The sequence below is a fragment of the Drosophila biarmipes genome, chromosome 3R (assembly GCF_025231255.1).
Source record: "Drosophila biarmipes strain raj3 chromosome 3R, RU_DBia_V1.1, whole genome shotgun sequence".
In the NCBI taxonomy this organism is placed as follows: domain Eukaryota; kingdom Metazoa; phylum Arthropoda; class Insecta; order Diptera; family Drosophilidae; genus Drosophila; species Drosophila biarmipes.
The window spans coordinates 23,979,256-24,003,062 of record NC_066616.1 but is presented as its reverse complement, the minus strand read 5'-3'; the positions used below and the strand labels follow the sequence as shown (position 1 = coordinate 24,003,062).

Below are 23,807 nucleotides of genomic sequence, written 5' to 3'. Positions count from 1 at the left end.
GCCCGGCCATCCTGCACCACTGGCCCACTATGCCGCATCCTGCACCACCCTGAACCGCCCAGCACCACCTTGTTCTATTTAAAATAAGCAAAACAAACTAACAAAATTCGTTTATCAACGCCATGCTGTCTGCAGCTCAAGGAAAGTTCAACCAAGGTGCAAAATAATTTGTTGCAATCAGCTTAGCCTGCAAGGATTCCGAGGATGCGATGCCCTTCGTCCTGCGTCCTTTCAGACCCTCCGCAACCCCGTCATCCAAAAATGGGGCTGCTGCTGCTGCTGCTGCGTTGCCTGGCCGGGCAAGTTTTCAATTTAAGTTGAATTATTATGACCTTAATTAACACGTCGTTTCATCATCAAATGCCGCACTACATCTTATGCTTTTGTTGCAGATATTTCGGCATGACGCCGGTCGCTCGGAGTCGGAGCTTTAGGACCAGGTGGATGGGACTGGCGGCGGAGGACTCCAGAACGGGATGAGGGCGTTGAGCTGCTGATTCGATTTTCTGCAGACATGCACTTTTCCCCAGCAAGGAGCTGGCAACACAGTGGGAGCACCAACCAGGAGCCCTAATCCCTGCGCCAAGTAACTGTTGCTCCGGATGGCATGGTGCTGCTCCGAACCCGAACTGAACCGCTCTGCACTGGGCTTTACTAATTTTGGTTTTAATTAAATTCAAACTATGTTGACGCTGCCGGCACTGACGACCTCCGACGAACGGCGATGGCCATGATCCCCGGCTGCCCCAACTCCCCATCACGATGAGGAGAGCGATGATGATGAGGCTGCTCCATTACTTATGTAGCTAAATTTTATGCACCTCCTAATTGAATGACCGAAATGTAAATTGAAAATGCCTGAACAGCTTAAATGGCATGGCACTTAAAGACCGTGGGCACTGGCAAGAAACATGGCTGAAACTGGCAGGGAACTCTTAAAGATTTTCCATTAACCAATAGCCTATAATCTGTGTTGTTGTGACATTAATAGATATCCCTTTAAATGCTATTTATTGGATTTTAAATTTAATTTTATCATTATCTGAGTATACCTCCCTGACTTCTTATAAATAAGTTGGATTTAGCAAAAACTTTTTAAGACAAATTTTCTTTAAGCGAACATTTGCAGTAAATGAACTTCCGCGCTTATATTATGTTTCGTCAAAATCTATGATTTATTTGTTAAGGTTCAACTATTTTGTATAAAAAAATAATTTTATAGGGTCCAACATAACAAATTTTGAAATATATATAACTACTCATAAATAGAACCCCTTAATATTTAAAATCTTCATATGAAAGTACCTGATTTTAATAAAGGTAAAACTAAAAAAATCTTTAGAAAATAAATATTTGATTAATTTCCCATAATTTTCTCTCTGTGTAAGCATACACTCGTATAAATCTCGGAATTGGCCAGCCAGAGCCGTCATCATCAGATGGCTGGCTGCCTTACACTATTTGCCTTATGATTTCTTTTTAATTTCCCAGCGGTATTTAGGGAAAAAATTTAATAATATCAAATGTGAGTACAGCGAAATGGGGGCGGGGCGGCTGGGGTCCTGTGGATGTCCTGTGGAAGCTGGACAAGTGCACGCGTACATGTGCCATGTGTATTTGTGGGCAAACATTCAACAGCGCACAACAATGCGAGGCCGCTTTCCCCGCACTTTTCCTCTGCGGCTTTCCCTTTGCGGCTGTGTGTGTGTGTGGGGAGTGTGTGTGTGTGTCTGGACTTCCGCTTGGCTAAATTTGTTTACACTTTTTTTCGCTCGCCCCTCGCTGCCCAACTCATAATTTCATTTTGAAATGTTTGCCTAAGCGACAATTTCACTCTTTTTTTGCGCTATGTTTCTGTTGTTTTTCACAGCCTGACATATGGCTCTAAGCCTGGCCCACATTATTAAAACCAGCGACCAGAGACAACCGAAAATGGGCTGTACTCCCTGAAAACCGAAGACCGAAGACCGAGCACTGGGTCCTCGGTCCATTTAACAGACTCCAGGAGGCGATGCCCGAACCTGAACCCTTGGCAGCACTCAGCACGTGATTTGCATACGCTTAGGCTGACACCCACCCAGCCCCGAGCAGCTGGCCCACACTTAATTACATGCCAAATGAAAAGTTGGCGGAGGCAAACGAAAAAATTAAGGAAACCAAAAATATAAACAGGAAAAAAGCAGGAATTAAATGTGCGTTAAATTGCCAATAAACATGGCCTGCATCTCAATGGCCTTATAATGCGAAAGGGTTCTTAAAGCGGCAAAACAATATGCCCCAAGATGTTTTCCTTGGAAAATGGGGGGTGACAACAGCAACATTTTTTCAAGAACCATAATAGGTTTAGCGATATAATAAGACTCTCAAGTTCAGAAAATAATATAGCATCGGATTGTAAACTATTAAAATTAGTATTATGTCTTGTCCCTGTCTATAAGTTGATTTTGTTGGTTATTCGGATTTATATCAATTTATTTCCCACCTATGAGTGTTGGCTAACATACAAGCTATCACACTGATCCACACTTTTTTGACAAGTAGGCGTTGACTTTTGCGCTGAAAGTTCCGGCCACCTGGCAGTACTTTTTCCATTCGCACCCGGACAGTCAGAACGAATCCAACAAAATTTCAGCTCGTTTAACTGCGTAGTGAAAAGCGAAATTTTCTTTATTTTTCCTGGTTTTCCCAGCGGAGTAACGGCCACACAATACCATCGATCCAGAAATGGAAACCATGCGCAACAGGACTGCCGCGCGTGTGAAATACACCGCTCCGCCGAAGGATTCGAATGTAAGTCGCTTGATATTGAGGACTCACCGGAAGATATTACATAATGTGAGCAACTAGACGGATGTCAGGTTCACCGAGGCTGAGAAAAAGACGATCACCGAGCTGAAGCAGCTCTACTTGGAGACCATACAGCTGGATGTTGCCCTGCAGCGCGACATTTACAACATGGAGAAAAAGTACGAGGAGAAGCATAATGTCATTTTCGAGAAGCGCAAGAAGATCCTAGAGTAAGTCATATATTGCCAAAGGAACCCATATAACTTGTACTTTCTGCAGTGAATTCAGGAAACAAAATCATGGCGACTCGGAGCAGAGTCATAGTGTTCCCAATTTTTGGTTGAGGGTGCTCAAGTCTTCGTACACAGAGTTCATTAGCAAGAAAGATGAGAAAATTTTGGAGGTGAGTACTTGGATCTATTATAATACAGATTTTAATATATTTTCTTATTATAAGAATATTTTTTAAAATTTATTTTCCTCTATATAACTACTAATAACTACCTACATCCATTTCCCATCGCAGTGCTTAAGCGACATTCGCTCCCGTCTCCATAACGATCCGGTGGTCAAGTTCGACATAGAGTTCCACTTCGACCCCAACGATTACTTCACCAACACCGTGCTGACCAAGACATACTACCTCAACTGCCTGCCGGATCCCGATGATCCACTGGCCTACGACGGCGCCGAGATCTTCAAGTGCGAGGGCTGCGAGATCAACTGGAAGCAGTCCAAGCAGACCAAGGAGAAGGGTAAGGCAATACGATCCACCATACTAGCAGCCTTATAAACCAACTCCCTGACCAGAGGGCCCAGGGGATCAGCCATCGTTCTTTGACTTCTTCTCGCCGCCACTGCTGCCGGACGACACCGAGGATCCCAACTACTGTGATGTCAATGTGAGATCATAGACTGCTCTGATCCAATCAGCCAACTAACTTATATCTTCCACAGGCCATTCTACAAAATGACTTCGAACTTGGTTTTTACCTGAAGGAGCGCGTGATCCCCAAGGCGGTGATCTTCTTCACCGGCGAGATAGCCGATTGCCAGAGCTCCAGCGAGTCCGATTCTGAGTCCGACGACTCGGAGGACGAGTCCGATGCCGAAGAGGAGCAATCCTCCAATGACGCCGACAAGTAACTGGCTTCCGGTTATCAGTTTTACACTTTCGTTCTCTTTTTTTAGTCTTTATATACATTATAATAGCTTTTTAGCGTTGTTACACCGGACACCCAAAACAAATTATTGGTCTGTCCTTACATGCTAGAGAGCTACCAAATAAGCATTTCATTATACATATAATATACCAAAATGATCGCTCGTTCTTTAATGCCTAACTGGAGGAATTTCTTTGTGGTTTGGGGATTCTTGGTTTTATACAATGCATTGAGCCTGGCGTATAGTACAAGGGCTGGATCTGTTTGGAACGTAATACTAGTGGGCTGAGCTACAGCACTCGCTTGTAGCCAGCGTTGTGGGTTCATCGGCTTGGCCATGTCGTCGTCTCTTCTTGCTAAAAAATTATAATCCAGCACGGCCTTCTTCGACTAAAAAAATGTATACAGTACAACATGATACAAACAATATAGTTAAAGGAAGAGAATCCTTTATGGGGCAGCCAGTTCCTGAGATGCGGATGGTGGAGGCGGTGGTGGTGGTGGCTGCTGGTCATTCTGCGGATTCTCTACGCTGGGCACAGCCACCGACACATCATCCTCCTCCTCTTCCTGGGAAACGTCCGCTAACGCATCCAAGTGGTTGGCCACCACTTCGCACTCCGGCTTGCTGCTCTTGAAGCGCCGCATTCCCGCAAGCGTTATGCTGGTGCCGCTCACATCGATGTAGACCAGATTGGGGGAGCACTGCACCAGATGCTCCAGAGTGTTATTTGTGATGAGATGGTAGTTGCGCAACGACAGACGCTCCAGTCTGTTGTCCGGCGAACGGTTGACATTACGAATCCACACTACGTCCGGCTGCACTGGACGCGGCGCTCGACCAAAGCTGTACATGGCCCGATCACTAACATAGTATTGAGGTGAGGAGGGCGACGTAATCGTCGGACGGTGGCGCATACGTCGATTGTGATCGCGGTCCAGTGGGTCCAGCATGTTCCAAAACATTGGATGCTGCACAACCTGATCGTAGTTGGGACGCGGATGGGAACGATGGCGACGTGTGGCACACAGCACATTCATTGTGGGGTTCATGTAGATGACCTGATCGTGTCGCGGTAGGAAACGACTAAAGGCGGGATTGTTCCCGCGCAGATGGCGGAATTGTTCCGCCGACTGCTCAATTATGGCCATCATATTACGGTGTTGGCGCTCGCGATTCTCGTTAGCCTCGGGCACATATATGTAAGCGCGAGGCGTGGGTCTGGGTTCCGGTCGGGGTTCCTGCCCGGGAGCCTCGGTACTGTCCGCATCCGCCGCTTGTGGACGAGGTGGAACATCAGCAACCACGCTTGGCAACGTAATTACCAACATAGGTGAGCGCACAGATGGACCGCCATTTTGGCCATTTCTGGGCGGCGACGCAACCTCAGATTTGTCCGACGAGGAAGCCGAGGTGCCGGACGTGGAGGATGTGTCCTCGTCCTCGGATTCTGATGGGGCTCTGATTCTTTTCCCCTGGAGGTCTTGGTTATTCGAAGTTGACTCTGCCTGCGCCGATGACTGCTCCTCCTCCTTTCTCTCGTTGCAGTTGTCCGAGTTGAACATATCGGTGCCCTCTTGTCCTTTGCCCTGCATGCAGGCCCGCAGGTGCTCCATGGCGGCACGTGATGTAGACGGCTCGTCGTCGTTAAGAACTTTTACCGCTTCTGGCTTTGACGAGACAGCCTCGTTAGTGGCGTTGCCGTTGTTGGTTTTTTCTGCGGAGGTTTGTTCGGCGGGCAGGTTTGGCGGCGACTCCAGCAGCAGTTCCTTGAGGTTTTCGATGGCGCTGAAACACTGCAGATCTGGGTTGTTGATGGGCGTCAAGCGCAGGTCTAGTGACTGAAAAATGTAGCGTATTAACACATGTTTGAACGGACTAACCAAAGGCCAACCTCTAGTTTTTGGAAACCAAAGCGGGCGGCCATGCTGCCATAGGGCACAAACTTGCAGAGCATTTGGCAGCCCTTAAGACTAAGACGACGCAGGGAAGGCAGCTTCGAAAGGCCCATTATGTAGTAGGGCTCAAACCAGGTGTTGTCCTCTATGCTGAGATCCTAATAAAGACAGTGTTAAATAACCAGAAAGCGACCTTATTTGTGTAACACACCTCTAGCTCCACTAGATGCACCTCAATGGAGTGGAATATGCTCTTGGCCATGTTGCCCACCTTGACGCTGCAATCAATCAGCTTGAGGCGCTTCAGTGAAGAGGGGAACTCAGAAATGTGTATCTAAAGAAAGATAAATAATAAGAGCATATTTAGGATATACTGGTCGCGAACTCACGTATTCGAAGTCCAGACTGACGCCCTGCAATTCGAGCACTCTAAGTTGGGTGGCAACCTTGGGAAAGACGGAGCTCAGGGTCTGCGTGAATTGGCGGCCCTCGCCAGCTACATGCTGAGAGGATGGCGGTCCGCAGATTTTAATTGTGTGCGTTTTTTCGGTGGCTCGCCCGAGGATCTCTTCGAGAATGCCCATGGGCAGCGGTCCGTTGCTGAGATCTATGCAATGATAGAAGCGATGGTCCAAAAGGAGATTCTCCAAACGAGGCGAGCAACTGGAAAATGTAGTGGGTTAATAGGGCAAAACAATAATCCCTTATGGTAAAAGATCACAGAAATCTCTATCATTCAGTTATGGGGCCTACTCATCAAAATTTGTTTTAAAAGGATTAATAATGTTAATAATACATCAAGTGACATTTGTAATCAATCAGTAGCATGTATGTATAAAAATGTTGTATCAGGCAAAAATAAATTTATCTACGATAAAATACATCACTGCCAAAAAAAAAGGTATTGTGGATGTTTGAAGATAATTCGGGGATTTCCCATGCTGCCTAGAGATTTTCGGAACTCAGCTGATCACGGCGGACTTACTGCATCATTGCCATGATGGAGAAGGTGTCCAGGTACTGAAAGATCTCGATGAGCACCTCATCGCAGAAGTCGAGCAGGTTGGGCCCCGACTCCTGGACGCACTCCTCGGGCATCTGGGGCTCCTCCGGCTCCCCGCCCGTCTTGCGCTGCTTCACCTGCGGCTCCTCCTCGGCCGGGATCTGGGGCGCCAGTGGTTGTGGGGGCGCGGCGGCCGGCTCTCGACCACAACGCTCGGTGGACGGATAGCGGCGCTTTGGCGCTGCAAGGCACGCACTGCCCACTTCGGCCTGGTCCATTGCTTCGGCTGCTGCTGCACTTTATTGCCAATTTTCTATTCTTGCAGCTTCGTTTTTTGCTAAAATGCAAGTAACCAGTGTGACCGTTTGCAGATCACGAGCTAAAACGACGGTAGGGGTGTTCGACTGTCGCGGGAAGGCACCGTCGCGTCAAGATTAAACGCGTCTACACTGCTTTTAATAACAACAGGTTTAATTTCAACTCTTCTTGAAAATTATTACGTTTTAATTCAGAGATAGCAAGAGCATTTAAACTGTCAGATTATATGTATTTATAAACTGCTGCTAGATGGCAAGGTAGCCAATTTTAATGCTACAAAAAATTAGCAAATGTAATAAACAGTGCCTAACTTCTTAGCTAAAAATTAAAAACCCAACTTTCAACTTTGTTGAACCTGAGCTGAAGGCCCTTGATAAACCTTCACTTTTAATTACTTGTTATAAATAAATTAAATACGGTGGGAATGGGCTATAATTACTCTCAAACTGAGCGCCGCAGTGTGGTCGCAGCATTGCCGAGATAAGATTTCGGCAGCGCTGCGCGACAGCCACACTGGCAAGGCAGACAAACAACAAAAACCGTTTCGACCGCTAACAAATATTTCGTCTCTCGACTTGACTCATTCCCATTCCCATTTCCATTCCGGTTGACCGTGTCGCGCCTGCAGCATGTCTGAGAAGCCGACTGTTCTGATTTTGGGTGGTAAGTGACTGGATCCCGCACTTCCGCTTATCACCGACTGCATCATCGTCCCTGCCCTATGCATTTATCTCTGTGCCCCTCAGGCTGCGGCTTCATCGGACGCAACTTGGCCACTTATCTGCTGGACAATGAACTGGCGCAGGAAATACGGCTGGCCGATAAGACCCCTCCCCAGATGGCCTGGCTGAACGAGGAGCAGGCGCGGGTCTTCGAGAGCGATCGGGTGGAGTTCTGCAGCGCCAACTTAATAAATGCCGGTAGGTAGCCCTAACACTAGGGTGGCTCGCTCTCTGAGGCTGTGATTATTGTGGTGAGATCACTGGGACCCTTTAAGATAAAACCCTCTTGATATTGCCCAAGGTTAAATGAATCATGTTGAGAAGTTAGAACTGGATATATTTCAATGTTTTCATAACCCAGGTCCCATTTTCAGACCTTATATACCTAACTTATAAAGGTGAAAGCAGTGGGTACCACTCTATCTTATAATAAATCTTCATAAATTATTCCTATTCTTATAAAAAGCGAAAAACAATCTATTCTAGTTAGATATACACTGTACTTTCCCGGAATTCCCTTGCAATCACCTTACTATCTCCTCCCGAAACGAGCCACCTTAATGCTGTTGCACCAAAACTGGTTCTGGAACGCTCCCCTTTGTTTTTCCAGCCTCTTGCAAGGCGGCCTTTGCGCCACACCCCACGACCGGAAGGGCCTGGGACATCGTGATCAACTGCGCGGCCGAGACGCGTGCCAACCAGGACGATGCCGTCTACAAGGAGGGCATCCTGAAGCTCAGCCTGAACTGCGCCAACGAGGCGGCCAACCAGCGGGTCAAACGCTACGTGGAACTCAGCTCCGGCTGCATGAACAGCAGCGAGAAGACGCCGCTCAAGGAGGACTGCAAACTGGATCCCTGGACGGGCGTGGCCAAACAGAAACTGAAGGTGGAAAAGGAACTGGCCAACATTGACGATCTCAGCTACACGGTGGTGCGTTTGCCCGTGGTCTACGGCATTGGCGATAAGCGCTATTTAAGTGAGTCTCCCTCTTCGCTGATTCCCGATAATTGATGTAATTGACAATGCCCAAACCCCACCAACCGCTCATTGCCTTCCGTTTACAGTGCCGCGCATTATAATCGCTGCCATATACAAATACCTCAACGAGACAATGAAGCTGCTGTGGAACGATGCCATGCGTTTGAATACGGTGCACGTAGCGGACGTGTGCGCGGCCATTTGGCAATTGGCTCAGAGTCCCAAGACCGCCGGCCAGATCTACAATATCTCCGATGATTCAGCATCGACGCAGGGCAGCATTAGTAATCTATTGGTGGATATTTTCGACATCAACTTGGACTTTTTCGGTCTGGTCATGTCGAATTTGGCAAAGGTGAGTTAGCTTGAACACTTGGCAATGAAGTTCCCAAAAAGAAATGTGAGGAAATTGCCTGATTACCATATAAACAGTTTCTAAGTGGATTATAGTATCTTTTTAACTGCTGCTTAGTGCAATAGTCTCCAGCTTATTAATCATTCCGCATTGTTTTTCCAGCTTTATCCCACGGACACCGTCGGCGAGATCAACGACAAGCACATGGCACCCTGGGCCGAGATTTGCCAGCGCAATGGCATCGACAACACCCCGCTGACACCCTACCTCGACGAGGAGCAGCTCCAGCACAAGCACCTCTACTTGGACAACACGAAACTGAAAGACTTTGGCTACGTGCTGCAGCATCCGAAAGTCACTCGCGAGCTGCTCATGGAGATGATCGACGACTATGTGAAACAGCAATTGTTTCCCAAATCGTTGGCTCTCTGATAGGCGGCCTCCACAGCCGAAAGATCGCACAACGTTGACACGCACTCAGATCCGGAGACATTTATAGCCTGTAGCTTGTAAGCATGTAGTTTTTTAAACGATTATTACACCTCTTCCAATTTGTATACGGATACGGGTACTCTTGTATCTCAGATTTTTTCAACAAAAGTGTACTTATAGTATTATAGACCCATATATTTTTGATACATTCCAATCGATCCAACGATTTATACGTTTTTGCGTACTAGTAGTTTGATATTGAGACAAACAATTGTATTCCATTGTGATTAGCTAAGTGGCCAACACTGATTGACAATTAAAATGCACTGGTTTAGAGTTTAGTTTTTTTTGTATATTTGATTATTTTAATGTTACGGCAACGGAGCGATCGTACGATAAACGTGACTTGACGGTACGAGACGTTGCGATACATAATTGAAAATGCAATTGCTTCACTTTGACGCTCATTAACTTAAGAATTACAGAAAATCAACAATAATAAGCTCGCAACTTGTTCAACTTAATACGAAACACGGGCGAAAGTTGGCTTTTGTTTTTTTTGTTTGTTAAAAAGAGAATTCCATTCCGGCCAGCTCCAATTGCCAAAGATATAAATTACGATTCTTGCATTTCGGTTTTTGTGACATTCTCATCTAAGACGGCGGTGCATGGAGCATTAGCAATAGTTATGCTCTTGAGTTCGATTGCTTAATTAACTAGTTAAGAGTCTGGGGGCTAATCAGCACACTCAGCGCGCACTTAGAAGGCCAGGCCGGCATCGCGGTATGTGGTGAAGATCTTCTCGATGGAGTTGACGTAGGCAGCGGTTCTGAGGTCCAGGCCGAGGTTGTACTTCATGGCCGTCTTCATGATGGCGCGGGCGGAGCGCTCCATGGTGTAGTCCAGGCCGGAGTGCACGATGTCCTTCTCGGAGGCGCCGGAGATGCGCTTCTGGAACGACTCGGAGGGGGTCACGGGGATGCGACCGCCCACACGGCCGAAGCGACGCTCCAGGGACTCCTGCACGGATTCTGCAGGAGCACAGCGAGTGGGGATACAAAGAGGACAAAGCAATTAGTCGAGAGTGCCACATGCTCAGGGGGAAAAGTACATAGATGACAATGTGTTGAGCCACCAAATAATCACATATAAGCATGGGACTTGATGGTTCCTAAAATTAGTGTGAATGTGATATAGAAATGAGTTCTGGTTGCTTGAGGATTATGCAAGAACAACAAATAAAATAGGCACGGATACAGAACCAAACTACAGAAATGTTTAAATAACGCAAGAGGTTTACATGAGGTAAAGGTATTTGATTTTTTTTTGGTTTAAGTATGGATAGGTGGAAACAAAAAGAATTAATAATTAGAATGTACCGTCATTAATGATTCTTTCAATTGACTGTTGGACTGAGGCTACATTGTTGATAGAGAAACGGAAAAAAGAAGAAGAATAAACAACGAATTACTTAGATGATACTTCAAAATTAAATTACGATCTTAGAGTCTCTTGGTGGTGGGTTTTGATTTGATTTTTTGTGTCGGTGGATAGGATCGAGAGTAAGGTAAGAGGCAAACGAAATTTGGAAGGAGGAGAAACCAGTTTAAATCAGAACCGATCTGGGAAGAGCAAGTGCTGAGAGAGCAAGCGCTATTCTGTACAGGTTTTTGATTCTCTAAATAATAGCTTAAGTAATCCGTAAACCGATCAATGAGATGGCATGATCAATGAGCCGAAAGTAGATAGAGTAGAGAGATGAGGAGCAAGAGCCTACTGTTTTTCCTGGCTAAGCCTAGGGATATTACTTACCGAGCAGATGGTAGTTGGACTCGCGCTCGTACTTGAAGGTCAGGCGACCGTACGAGACGTGGTTCAGGTTCTTCAGCCACTCGAAGAAGGAGACGGTGACACCGCCGGCGTTGATGTACAGATCGGGGATGACCAGGATGTTGCGATCGATCAGGATCTTGTCGGCAGCGGGGGTGGTGGGGCCGTTGGCAGCCTCGGCAATGATCTGGAATAGGTTGAAATCGATTAAAATACATATTAGCAAGTTGTTATATCTAATACAATATCATAAGTTATGCATTTTTAGTTCATTCTTAGATCTTTCATATTCTAGTTCTATAATAAGTTCTATAATTTAAATGATAATTAAAAGATCTAAGCTATTTTCTCATAGCACTAGAGTCCTCCCTACCTTAGCTTGGATACGGTTGGCATTCTCGCTGGTGATGACCTTCTCGACGGCGGCTGGAATGAAGATGTCACACTTCTCGAACATGAGGTTCTCGCCCTCGTAGGGCTTGGCGTTCTGGTAGCCCACGATGGTGCCGTGCTCGTTCTTGTAGTCCTCCAGCAGCTTGGGGTCAATGCCCTCGGGGTTGAACAGGGTACCGTCGTGCTCAATCACTCCGATGCAGGTGGCTCCGGCGCGGGTCAGGTAGCGGGTGGTGTGCAGACCCACGTTTCCGAATCCCTGGACGATGAAGGTCTTGCCGCCCCAGCCGGGAGTGGTGCCTAGGAATTTAAAAACATCGATGTTAATAAGCCTTTCTATAAAACATACTGCCAATGAAACACCCACCGATCTGGCTCATGTAGTTGGCCTCGTTGATGAAGTTCTCGAGGCCGTGGAAGACACCGCGACCGGTGGCCGAGACGCGTCCGTGGATGCCGCCCTGGTTGATGGGCTTGCCGGTGACACAGGCATGGGCATTGATGTCCAGGTGACCGATGGTCTTGGCATAGGTGTCGGCAATCCAGGACATCTCGCGCTCGCCAGTTCCCATGTCGGGGGCGGGCACATCGACGCCGGGTCCGATGAAGCCCTTCTTGGCCAGCTCCAGGGTGAAGCGGCGGGTGATCTTCTCCAGCTCGTGCTCGGAGTACTCCTTGGGGTTGATCTTCAGGCCGGCCTTGGCACCGCCGAAGGGCACATCCACGCAGGCACACTTGAAGGTCATCAGGGCCGAGAGGGCTTTGACCTCATCGCGTGACACATCCAATGAGAAGCGGATACCTGCAAGGGGAGAAAACAATTGCATAAGCACATTACGTATACGACAGGTGTACACTCAGAACTCGCAGCGCGACCTTGATGCAGCTTTCATTTTTGGCCTAAATCCAACAGCCGAGTCCAAAAATAGGCGACAAACTACACGAATTCCTCGCGGAAAGCAAAAGTTTTCCTCGCTGCCATGATGATACAATCTATCGCCTCTTGGCTGGGCTTTTTCCAAGCACGTGCCCCCGAAAGAAAATCATTGCATCTGGCAGACGTGGGCGTGGGGAAACCTTTCGACGGTGGCGCAACAGTCCCAAGAACAGAACCCATAAAAAAACACCTCTTATCTGTATTTGCCTGGCACATTTAGTTCTGATATCTTGAGCAAGGCGGCGATTAGATAAGCCCAAGTTTCCTGCTTGTAATTCGAATTTAATAAGCGTGTTCAATTGTAAAAACCCGAAAGAGCAAAGTGCTCGCCTTTATGGATGAATGGCATATAAATGGTGCTTTATTGCCCAGATCAAGTTCCATTTAGTGGCCTTTATATATGGAGCTAGCTGAATTAATTACTTCCCCAATTTAAACAGCGGGACGAGCCCCCAAAAACAAGACTATAAAAACTAAATTTAGCCTAGTTCATTGGATTAATTAAATGGCTGTGTTGCCAAGCCAATAGGTTTCTTAAAAAAGAACAGAATCATGGTTCGATGTTGGACACTCGAATTGAGTTCTTGGCATTATCAGCTGGGCGAATTCACTGGGGCCCGGCAACTGGAACTTATAAACAAAAATACGATGAGTACACGAATTTGCAAATTACAAATCATTATGGGGACTTTTGTTAGAGTTTACTATATCTCTAATCTCATCAAGCAAGGAATCTTTGGTTTATAATGATAAACTTTAAGATAATATAACTATTATTAGAGATTCTTGGAAAATATAGATTTTGAACTTCCTGGTACAGTTTTGGAATATGAAAGACTTATCACTCCTACTTTAGAACCACTTTTTTCGTTGGAAATCATTAGGTTTTCGGGTATCGTTGAGTCTGGGAACCCTCTTTCTCCACTTTTTCTCCTGCTTTCTGCTGAGTGAGACAAATCCGCGAATCGAGCTGAGAAATGTGCTGACTGTACCCGGTTCGCTTGACGACAGCGACGCCCTCTCTATTTGCCGAAGCCCCGGTGCTCGCCTCGCCTTGCCTTTCTTTTGTGTTTCCCATAAAAAACCAAAAAACAAAAGAACCGCAGAGGCAGAAATGAGAAATGCCAGAAGACCAGCGGCAACCGGCTTTATCAGGCGACTTGTTTTCGCCTTTTTGCCCAATAAGTATTCGAAAAACAATACAAAAAGCGAATCTATTAATGTACCTAGCCCAGCTTGCTTATACAATCCGTGCGATAACACATTTGGGGGCTCGATCATATAGCCACGTCCATGTGTCCACATTCTATATGTATGCCCCATTGGCAACAGGCGACGGCGATCTTCTCTTGCGGATAGACCAAACCGGTTGCCTCGGTCAGCTGACCAGAATTCTGCGCCATATGATTAGAACGCTGAGTGCAAAAGCTGCAAACGCTGCGAAATCTTTCTGCCAGGGGGCCTTGGGGCCTGCCAAGATCCACGAGTTGGATAGGGAGGGCGATAAGGAGCGGAAGTGACGCATCTACTATATAGAGACGCACCCCCAGCAGGGTTGGCCGAGCTGAAAAACATGCCATATAGATCCACCACTTAGCCATGGTCTATATATGGGACAGGTTTGTTTGCTTTTCGGGGGGCATAGATCCACATAACCCACTTCATTGTAACACGATTGACACCGATTTGCATTCGAAACTTCGAGTGCCACCCTCGAGGGGAGTAAATAAAATCGAAACTGGTTTGTCAGCAAGATAGTCGTCAAGCACTTGTGGGAACTGGGTAGGGAAATGCTATTTACTCGAACTAATGTGTGCAATGCGCCCCCATATCTGTAAACTACATTATAAAGTGGCGATAGGAAGGCCTTACACTATCAGTTTTGTTGAACTGTCCCCAGTTTTTCATTCGATTCCGTGTTTGCATCACTTGTAGTTGGGCAACTACAGAGCGGCCCCCTCAATTGTCTAGACAATTCAGATCAGTTCATCGACATGTGTAGAAAGATCCAATCAGTTTTGAATGGACCCCCATGCGCTGAAAATCGCCTCAGAAAAGCACAGTGGTACAGAGAATGACGCATTCATCATGCTCTCCCAGTTGTATCTTCTTTCTTTCGGCACAACGTGACCATCACGTGATCAAAAGCCGATCTGGCAGACACCCCAGGCAAATTGAAACCAGTTTTTCAGAGCCCAGCCGACGCGGTAATAAAACGAAACGAACTTCACCAGCCGGCTTTTCAGAGGCAATTTCGCCGAAATTCGAGACCGGACTCGAACGTATTTAATAGTTAACAGCCAAATGGCAGATGGATCGGCAGGAATTAGCATTAATTAGAGCATTAAACACTGACCATTGATCTAGTACCGAGCAAACAAGCAGACTAGCAACTTTTAGCACCTCCGACTGAAATAGCAGAGCCCCCTGTTTAAGGGAATCATTAACAAGGCCTAGGCTAGAGGCCAGTTGGTAACACGAGTGTTGGCAACTTTTGTTAGGCCAGCCCGAGCACATGATCGATTTCGGTCTCAAAAACAAGATCATAAAGCGCCCAGAAGCGTGGCAATAATCGTAAACAACAAATGGTATAGGGGCATAGAATTTTCGGCTGTTTTGTTTGCTATTTTTGCGCAGAGCCAAGGTCAGATAAGACTCCCCAGTCGAGTACTTTTCACTATTTTGTTGTATTTCGGCACTTGATAAGCACTGAACTGATTCTATAATTAATTATGCGAGACAAACACGATTCGGCACAGAACAAACAATTCGCTTGGCCTGACAACAGGGGGTTCCTCTTGGGTTTTTGGGGCTTTGGGGGCGTTCCTTTTTAGCCAGTACTTGACACACTGTGCCCTGTGCTGTGTTCCCATTTCAATTAGAAAGCAAAACACAAGCAAAAGTTCATTATAAATAGCACCCAGCCAAAGGAGAAACAAACGGCAGAGGAAAAGAAAGAATCGAAATGAATTTGCCAGCTCGAAAATAATAAAATGTGCGAAAACAGGCGGGCAAGGGGTGGCGGCTGTCTTGTACATCTGTTATTTTGAATGGTGGCACACTTGAAGGGTTTGCAAGTCTAAGGGAAACACGTGTCCTAACGCCTGGGCCTTATGCAATTCGGTCTAAAAACCCTAAGACACACAAAAAAAGGGGGCGGTGTCGGCCAAAACGTAAACAAAACAGGCGGCAGAACATGCGCAGAAGGAGGAAAAGGGGGCCCATGGGTCCCACACCGAGTTACATAACTCGGAAAACCAAGACACAATGCCAGAAATGCCGAAGGAAAAATCGATTTTGCAACAAGCTAGGAGGGTCGGTATGGGGGCTCCCAAATATGCCATTAAAGATGCAATATATGTGCTTTAATTAAGCTGGGTTAGGGTATTTTTAGCTTAGGGTTTATAAAAAAAAAATACAGAAGAACAAATATTATGAAGTATTTGCCTATTAGATCGTAAATTAAGGGAACTTTGACCGAAGTATTTCTTTTTATAATAAAGATGCCATTTTTCTAGAACCTTTAAAAAGAGGAGTGGGTTTTCCTATAGCTATTATTACCCAGATTTACGAGCCTTTCTCTCTACAATTTAATCTCACTGAAAATCCCAATTTTCTACTGTACTTCAGCCATAAAACTAGAAACTTTTTAGGTCACTTTTCAGGTAATCTCTCCCCCTGGAACTATGGGTAGTAAATCTCGTTTGGACACTTGCCTCCCTTGGTGGGCGTCTTGTGGGTGCTGTGCTGGGCCCGGTAGCCGGTGATCATCTCGTAGTTGCCGGCATCGCGGCGCAGGGGGAAGGCGATCTCGATGATGTGGTCGCAGGGCTGCATCAGCATGAGGATGCCCTTCACCTTCTGCTTCTTCTCGTCGCGGGTCAGCTTGCCCTTCATGTCATCGACCAGGGACTCCTCGGCGATCTGGCAGCCGCGGTGGAAGAAGTACTCGACCATGTCGAAGAAGCGCGGATCCTTGGCGGTGGGCACATCCTTGAGGCGGTCGGGAATCTGGTGCTCGGTGGCATAGCCCCGGCTGGAGTGCATCACGGCGGTGGGCAGGGCCTTGGCCAGGCTGGACAGCTCCTGCTGACGCAGGGCACCCTGGCGGGCGAGACTCTTCAGGTGATACATGCTGTGCTGCTTGCTTGCTGGACTGGGGGTTCCTCCTCTTCGTTTGCTTTCTGCTCTTCACAACCGCTCGCTTCTCGACGCCGCACCAAACTGACCGAGGAACCTGGCTAGGTATATATATATATTCTCTTCGAACTGAACGACTCTGTGGGCTCGCTCGCGAGAGGCGAAAGTTCGCCGAAAAGCTCTGCGAGTGCCCACTAGGAAACCGGGTGCTGGGTTATAAGAGGGATATGGTAAGGAACCTATAAAGAAAGGGTTCTTTACCAAAAATTAAAATAGAATTAATGGAATGTGAAAATTGATTAGCTTATATTTATAATATATTTTTCAATAAGTTACGGCAAAGGTCATAAAAAAAAGTTCTTTACCACCATTAATGGGAAGTGAAAATAATATACCTTTTTTTTCAATATTTCTCGTATTTTAGGTTTGGTGAAATTACAATGATAATCAACGTTTTTTTAAAGGAATTTTAATTTTTAATTATTTATAAATGACAAATAAGAGTAGTTAATTCTTTTGTCTGAATTCCTCCATAGCGCAATTGATAAACACTTTTGGGATCAGAACTCTGTTTTCAGCGTTATTAACACGCCATCTATAACAGCCCTCTTACTTTGGAAGATATTTAGTTATATATATACATTCTCTTCGAACTGAACGATTATAATATTTCTCTCGAGAGCCCAAAGCTCTCTGAAAAGCTCTGCGAGTGCCCACTAGGAACTAAGTTCGGTGGTGGATTATTCGTTGTCAGGCAGAGATTAGGGTGCTCTGTGTTATCGGTTTCCAGCTCACGTTTTTCTTTGACTCCAAGATTAAAAAATGATTTATTATCTTGGACTAAGTGTGGATTTCGGTTGGGGATATGATGTGTTTTTGTTATAGGCACTTTAAAATTGTAATAATAATGGTGCTATCAACAAACATTATTTTAGTTTAGTATACCATGTTCTTCAATTTGTTTTCTTTTTGGGAAAAAATTTTTTTATTTAAAAATATTATTTATTTATTCTAAACTTTGTTTCAACTTTTTTTAATTAAAATTTTATTTTTTAATTCAATAAATATTATTTTATATGATTTGCAACTCTGCACTTTTGCTTTAGACCTGTTGCGCTTTTGCTTTTGACCTTTTGTGTTTTTGCTTTTGCGCTTAGGACTTTGGGATGTTGACCTTTTGCTTTGCTTCAAAAAATATTTATTTTTTTACCGCGCAAGACTTAAGTGTAAATAATTATTATATTATGAATAATTCATTTTCCAGCTTCCATTTTAAAGAAAACACCAGGACCTTAACTTAAAACAATGAAAATCTTGCGGACTATATTTGAAGTACATAATTACATAGTTGGAAAAGAACTTAGGCGTGCATGGTGCTGTTTCGCTCGTGGTAAATGTTGCTGAGCGAGGATCGGATGAAGGCGTCTCCGCGCTCCACAAAGCCATCCAGATGGGTCCACAGGTACCAGAAGCTCAGGGAAAAGAACAGCACCTTGCTGACCCAGTCGAGGATGTACAGGCGGCGCAGGACTTTGCGGGCCTGCGGCAAGGTGGCCTCGCTCTCGCCCAGGATGTAGGTGCGCATGCCCACTATGTAGTTGCTGATGTACGTCTCCCAGTTGACCTGACCCACCGAGGTATCGAACAGGTCCTGATCCAGGGCGTTCAGCTGACTGCTCATCTCCTGGAACCGCTCGTTGCGGAACTCCCAGTCTTTCGTCGTGTAGTACTGCAGCAGCTTCAGACCCATCGACACTTTGCGTTGCACATTCAACAAGCTGGAAAAGATAATTAAAAGAATAAATTTATAAAAATCTATCACAAAAAAACATAGTGATATTATGGTTTAAAAAGAAAATATGAAAGCTTGGAGGAGTATATATACTTCCTACTTCTTGTAAAAAAATTAAATATAAGTTTAAAATACATTATAAATATACACAAATCTATTTTAAATTTACATAAATCTTCTTTAAAGTATTCCAATCTCTAGTCGCTTATGCTTCAAAATGTAGCCCCCAACTTACAAGGGCTTTTGGCCGAAGACGAGCAGCCAGAAATCGATGAAGTAGGCGGGCAGATAGTGGAAGAAGATGACGCAGAAGAGGTGGTGGTAGTAGTTCTTCTTGATGGATCCCCCCGGGTACCACAGGGCGAAGCTGAGGGGCGTTTCGTAGAAGAACCGGCGACCCGTCTCGATGCTGTCGCCCCAGGACATCAGGGCCTTGCTGGAGATGCACAGGTTGCAGAACTCCACTCCGGAGCGCTCCTTCCTCTCCTGACTGCTCTTGCCCAGCTGATAGCCGCACAGGATCATGCCGTTGATGGCCTTGTCCACGGGGATCACAGTGGAGGCGTAGTCCGGGTTGCAGTGCATCGATCGGATGACCCCGCGGGCGGCACCGATCATTAGGCCCGTGGGCCCATTGACGCCCTCGATCCAGCCGGGCAGTGGCTCGTGAATGGCGGCCGTTACTGAAACGGATTTAATAAAGCAATTAACCAGGAGGCAGCGCAAAAAGTGGACACTATGCTACCCACCGATCGAGGGCCTTGTGATGATTATGGGCAGCTTATTGTTGTATCTGCAAATTAAATCTTCCGACAGCGCCTTGCTGTAAGCGTACGTGTTCGGCAAGCCGTTCAGCAATCTGGAAATAAGTCAACGAAACTAGTTATTAGGTGCCAAGGTACGGCTGTAAAGGAGAACTAAACTCTGGGCTTTTATTGCCTAAAATTACTTGTTGTTTACTAAAAAGAAAAGTATACAAATAATTATAAGGAATGAATGTAAAAAAGAAAAAATAATGTATATGTAATATAGAACATAATATATATCATATTTAAAAAAAAAAACAGAATTTAAATTGTTAAATCTTATTAGGCAAAAAGCTTTACAATTTCTATGATTCGGATTATCGGATCATCAAATTTTTTAATCTTCCAATTAAGCATTCATTTATCAACTAATCATGGATTCATTTTATCATCGAATCCTTAAATCATCAAATCATAGAATCAACGATCCATCGAATCATCGAATTATTCAAACCAGGGATTATCGAATCAAGGTATCAATGTTATCGTTTAAAAATCGTTTTCATTGGAAAATCGTTGCGGATTATTATTATTCATTCTTTCAACTTTCATTTCTATTATTTTTTTGGGGCCAATAGCCAACCACCTACTTGGGTGTGATCTCCGCCAGGGCGGCGTCGTCCATCGTCTCCACCATTTCGATGATGGAGAAGGGGTTCTGTGGCGCCGGATAGGCCCGCTCCTCGAGCACGCTCTCGTTGCACTGGCAGTAGGAGGTGGACACGTGCACCAGGGCCTGCAGGTGGCTCATCTTCTCCGCCAGGCGGAGGACCTTCAGGGTGCCCACCACGTTCATCATGACCATGGGACGCAGCGGCTGGTCGAAGCGCACATTGGCGGCACAGTGGAACACCACCTCGACGTTGGAGGCGAGTGTGTTGGTGTCATTGGCGCTCAGGCCAAGGTCCGGCTCCAGCAGATCGCCCTTTACCACGCGCACCTTGTCCACGATGCCGGGATTCTTCTCCAGCAGCTTGCTAAAGATCTGAAAAGGCAAAAGGCAAGGCGGTCGTCCGGTTGGCCGGTCATTAGTTAAGTGTCATGGCGCTGGAATTGCAATTTGGATCCGAAACTTGCTGGCAAGAATCGCCTAATGGGCCATGTCGCTGGCTTTAGCGCCAGCTTAACGTCCAACAATTAAGAGTCATTGTAATTTTTTGGATTTTTTCTACCAATAATGATCACCTTGACTTATAAACGCCGTGGATGTGTTTGAGTGGGTCGCTTTGTGGGCTCGGCGACGCAACACACCACATCTCAGTGTCTTTCGACGGTGCGATAATTTGGTAATTTGCGGGAGTCGCGCTGGAGGTTTTCCCTTTTAACGGAGGGCAAACGACGGCACCAGTTATGGCATACCATTATAATAATATAGAATTTATACCTGAGTTCACGTGCGAGTGCGTTGCGATGCGGAGTTGTCAGGCGAACTGAGGTGGAAATTACGGCTATCGGCAAGGTGGGCAAGGTCGGCGAATACTGATCGCTTTGGATTTTGTAAGATTTTCATTGACGTTGGCCTGACTCCGAATGGAGTGATCAACCTGTGACTCATTAACTCTTATGCGCCAATTTAAAAAACATAACATTTTCGAAAAGGCAATTCCTTAGCAAAGTGTAAATGGATTCAAACGGTTTTCATTACAAATATCAAAATAAAATACGTTTTTATTCCTATACTCAAAATACGATTTATAACCACAATAAAGTGATGAAGTAACAGTAGCTATTATTCTTAGTGGTTTCCCTTGCAGGGCTGTAAATATTATTGCTAAATTTTTGGAGAGACCCCGGAAATGTAATTTTTGTGGCGTAAACTATTGATTCAACAAAATTCCAAAACCCACAATTGAAGGTTATTATTTTCCATAGGCACATGACTTATCCAAAGATTCCTAAGAATTTCGATGCACTCAATTGCAATTTATATTGGCATTAAGTATACGTCACGTGGTACTTTAGAGAATGGCTATCAAAGTAGACACTAATTAAGCTGCTGAAAGCGAGAGGGCGGGCCTTGTTTACGAGCCATAAATTATCTGATTTACAGCACTTAATAATGGAATGTATTGATTTCCGGCAGTGCGAGTTAATAGGATATACTTACCACACACTTGAAGTACTGCTCCTTGCGAACACTGGGGTCTACTCCTTTTTTGGTGCGTATTAACAGATATATGACATTCAGATCACCACAGCTTCGTAGCAGTTTCTCCACCAGAACTTTGCCCATAAATCCAGTGGCTCCGGTAATCAGGATGGTTTTGTTAGCATAAAACTTGGCGATATCGGACTCGCCGCAGTCGGCATCGCTCCTCAATATGTCCATGGCTCAGCAGCGGTCTAGAAATATTACTATATTTATTATTATATATAAAATTTGTCATTATAGGCCTTTAATTTCGCTTGCAAAATTGCCCAAAGGAAGGGTCGAGTGATGATACAACTACATATTTTCAAGATCGCGTAGTTGGCCGTTTGTTTGTCTAACCTACTCCGCGCAAGATTCTTGTTCAATGTCACCGGCGGATACTGATGAAATACGATCATGCTGAGACAAACGCCGTGTTGACCAACTGCGTGTAATTGCCGTGGCCAATTGGGATTTTCGGAGGTATCCCCAGCACCGCTGCCCACTCCCATCCCCAGCCCCAGCCCCATCCCCAGCCCCAACCACATCCCCATCATCTGTTTATGTTGGTAAATAGTGACAAGTTTAAAGACCTGTTAGCGGCCACCGTTTGTTTGTTTACGATGTGCTTGGAAAGTGCCCGTCCCGCAATGGGTTAATGCTTGGTCCATTGCTTTATTTGGATTTTTTATTTTTAGTTTTTTTCGCCTTTTAGTGTGTGCATTACAGTCTTGGGCAATGCGAGTGCGGGTGGAAGTCCAATTAGTCAGCTGGAGTTTAATTTTAGCCTCTGCATTTCACTCTGGTTTTATGACGGCACTAATTAAAGTTTCCTCTTTTTTATGAGGAAAGTGAAGCATTAATCTAATATGTAATAAAGTAAAAACCTGTGGGTTCATTAAAAGAAAATGCTTAATTGCCAAACACTTGTGGGAATTTCCTTAAAAAATTGTTTGCCCTTTTTTAAGCATTTTTTAAAAAAATAACTTATTGATTGATTACAAAATTATAACCAATAGCTCCGGTTAATTGTCTAAATTATGCAAACACAATTGTTTGCCTCAAGCTAATGAATACATTTATAAGTTATTCAGTTATTCTAGTTTTTATCTTTGCAACTTTTCTTGGGGACTTTGGTTGATTTTTATAATTTTAAAAATGTTTTATTACGTTATTATTAAGTAGTAGGTTTGATCCATGAAAGGAATTTAAAAAAAATTGCATAAATCATACATCATTTAGACATTCAAACTATGCAAAATGTGTAAATTATTTATAGTTTCCAAACGTTATATTAAAAATATGGCATCTTTATTGGTTAAAATATGTATTTTAAAAATCATAATTAATTTTAAATTAAATTAAAATATTGTTTTTTACAACAAAGCTCCTGTCAAGGATCATTTAAAACGACAATGAATACAAATAAGTACAATTTAAAAGTACTTTTTTTTATTTCTGGAAAATATATTCAAATATGCACTATTTCCCAATCTGTTTGATTTATTCACGATCCACAGAATAAATGCTTCCTTTGGCGCGTGCTTCATTTCAACGTTTTTCCTTTCGCGGGCCAAACAAAAGACTTAAGACACGAACTCGAATGCACTCGCTCTCTGCCATTCTAGCTGCATTAATTTCCATTGAATTTGTATTCCCATTGTTGGGGCTGCTCTAGTCTGAGTTGATTTTTTCCTGAACTAACACACACTACACACAGCATTTCACGCCTCCTTTTTTTCAGGCGGACGGACAAAATTCACGTAACTCGAGGCACGCAAATTATGACATTCGCACACTTTTCGTTGGCAATTGTTTGGATTGACTTTTGTTTTCCTTCGGGCCTCTTATTTTTTTTTTGTGTGTCAATTGTAAGGGCAAACACACACAATCTTGGAGCCAAAGTTCACGGCGGGATTAGGATGGCCAGCGATTATTGGACCAGGTTATTAGCACCTCCACTTTGGCTGGGAACTCACTTCTCAGGCGGTGACTGGCGAATATGTTCGAGTGTTGTTTGCGGTCGCGAATTGAATCGGTTGAAAACTCAGCGGCAACTGAATTGAAAGCGGGCAATTGGCTTGAAGTTATACTCGGCTCAAAGGAAACTCGGCTCTG

General features: G+C 45.0%; 5 protein-coding genes across 7 annotated transcripts; 2 read left to right on the top strand and 3 right to left on the bottom strand.

Moving 5' to 3' along the window:
- The first annotated feature begins 2,579 nt into the window (after positions 1-2,579).
- On the top strand, positions 2,580-4,130 carry LOC108026396 (nucleosome assembly protein 1-like 1). Its single transcript, XM_017097319.3, has 6 exons — positions 2,580-2,790; positions 2,848-3,017; positions 3,067-3,190; positions 3,314-3,542; positions 3,598-3,689; positions 3,745-4,130. Exons 1-6 carry the CDS (start codon positions 2,725-2,727, stop codon positions 3,931-3,933), a joined length of 870 nt encoding a protein of 289 aa, XP_016952808.1. The 5' UTR covers positions 2,580-2,724; the 3' UTR covers positions 3,934-4,130.
- LOC108026395 (uncharacterized) lies at positions 4,091-7,225 on the bottom strand. The gene is made up of 5 exons (XM_017097317.3): positions 6,835-7,225; positions 6,239-6,512; positions 6,061-6,183; positions 5,846-6,007; positions 4,091-5,792 (listed from the first exon to the last, which is right to left on the bottom strand). The coding sequence occupies exons 1-5, from the start codon at positions 7,128-7,130 to the stop codon at positions 4,401-4,403; spliced, it is 2,247 nt and encodes a 748-aa protein (XP_016952806.1). The 5' UTR covers positions 7,131-7,225; the 3' UTR covers positions 4,091-4,400.
- A 442-nt stretch (positions 7,226-7,667) lies between these two features.
- Positions 7,668-10,001, top strand: LOC108026241 (uncharacterized). Its single transcript, XM_017097078.3, has 5 exons — positions 7,668-7,833; positions 7,917-8,090; positions 8,503-8,871; positions 8,960-9,228; positions 9,391-10,001. The coding sequence occupies exons 1-5, from the start codon at positions 7,800-7,802 to the stop codon at positions 9,658-9,660; spliced, it is 1,116 nt and encodes a 371-aa protein (XP_016952567.1). The 5' UTR covers positions 7,668-7,799; the 3' UTR covers positions 9,661-10,001.
- On the bottom strand, positions 9,991-17,039 carry LOC108026239 (glutamate dehydrogenase, mitochondrial). Of its 2 annotated transcripts, XM_017097074.3 has the most exons (6): positions 16,537-17,039; positions 12,251-12,685; positions 11,864-12,183; positions 11,473-11,677; positions 11,040-11,078; positions 9,991-10,691 (listed from the first exon to the last, which is right to left on the bottom strand). In XM_017097074.3, the coding sequence occupies exons 1-6, from the start codon at positions 16,952-16,954 to the stop codon at positions 10,420-10,422; spliced, it is 1,689 nt and encodes a 562-aa protein (XP_016952563.1). In that variant the 5' UTR covers positions 16,955-17,039; the 3' UTR covers positions 9,991-10,419. The 2 variants fall into 2 exon arrangements, with proteins under 2 accessions (XP_016952563.1, XP_016952564.1); XM_017097075.3 differs by lacking the exon at positions 11,040-11,078.
- A 1,213-nt stretch (positions 17,040-18,252) lies between these two features.
- On the bottom strand, positions 18,253-23,807 carry LOC108026240 (putative fatty acyl-CoA reductase CG5065). 2 transcript variants are annotated; one of them, XM_017097076.3, is made up of 6 exons: positions 23,669-23,807; positions 21,666-21,901; positions 20,149-20,543; positions 19,502-19,611; positions 18,988-19,435; positions 18,253-18,738 (listed from the first exon to the last, which is right to left on the bottom strand). In XM_017097076.3, exons 2-6 carry the CDS (start codon positions 21,885-21,887, stop codon positions 18,321-18,323), a joined length of 1,593 nt encoding a protein of 530 aa, XP_016952565.1. In that variant the 5' UTR covers positions 21,888-21,901; positions 23,669-23,807; the 3' UTR covers positions 18,253-18,320. The 2 variants fall into 2 exon arrangements, with proteins under 2 accessions (XP_016952565.1, XP_043951477.1); XM_044095542.2 differs by having other exon boundaries at positions 21,666-21,913; positions 23,669-23,753.

Coding starts and splice junctions, on each gene's coding strand:
- LOC108026396 (XM_017097319.3), top strand. CDS start 2,725: ATGGAAACCATGCGCAACAGGACTGCCGCGCGTGTGAAATACACCGCT. Junction 2,791..2,847: donor CTCCGCCGAAGGATTCGAAT/GTAAGTCGCTTG, acceptor GTGAGCAACTAG/ACGGATGTCAGGTTCACCGA. Junction 3,543..3,597: donor CAAGCAGACCAAGGAGAAGG/GTAAGGCAATAC, acceptor CTCCCTGACCAG/AGGGCCCAGGGGATCAGCCA.
- LOC108026395 (XM_017097317.3), bottom strand. CDS start 7,130: ATGGACCAGGCCGAAGTGGGCAGTGCGTGCCTTGCAGCGCCAAAGCGC. Junction 6,184..6,238: donor TCAGTCTGGACTTCGAATAC/GTGAGTTCGCGA, acceptor ATCTTTCTTTAG/ATACACATTTCTGAGTTCCC. Junction 6,008..6,060: donor TGCATCTAGTGGAGCTAGAG/GTGTGTTACACA, acceptor TGTCTTTATTAG/GATCTCAGCATAGAGGACAA.
- LOC108026241 (XM_017097078.3), top strand. CDS start 7,800: ATGTCTGAGAAGCCGACTGTTCTGATTTTGGGTG. Junction 8,091..8,502: donor CGCCAACTTAATAAATGCCG/GTAGGTAGCCCT, acceptor TTGTTTTTCCAG/CCTCTTGCAAGGCGGCCTTT. Junction 9,229..9,390: donor TCATGTCGAATTTGGCAAAG/GTGAGTTAGCTT, acceptor TTGTTTTTCCAG/CTTTATCCCACGGACACCGT.
- LOC108026239 (XM_017097074.3), bottom strand. CDS start 16,954: ATGTATCACCTGAAGAGTCTCGCCCGCCAGGGTGCCCTGCGTCAGCAG. Junction 11,079..11,472: donor GTCCAACTACCATCTGCTCG/GTAAGTAATATC, acceptor TCAACAATGTAG/CCTCAGTCCAACAGTCAATT. Junction 10,692..11,039: donor TGAAAGAATCATTAATGACG/GTACATTCTAAT, acceptor GTGCTCCTGCAG/AATCCGTGCAGGAGTCCCTG.
- LOC108026240 (XM_017097076.3), bottom strand. CDS start 21,887: ATGGACATATTGAGGAGCGATGCCGACTGCGGCGAGTCCGATATCGCC. Junction 20,544..21,665: donor AGCAGTACTTCAAGTGTGTG/GTAAGTATATCC, acceptor TTGCCTTTTCAG/ATCTTTAGCAAGCTGCTGGA. Junction 18,739..18,987: donor GTCTTCGGCCAAAAGCCCTT/GTAAGTTGGGGG, acceptor TATCTTTTCCAG/CTTGTTGAATGTGCAACGCA.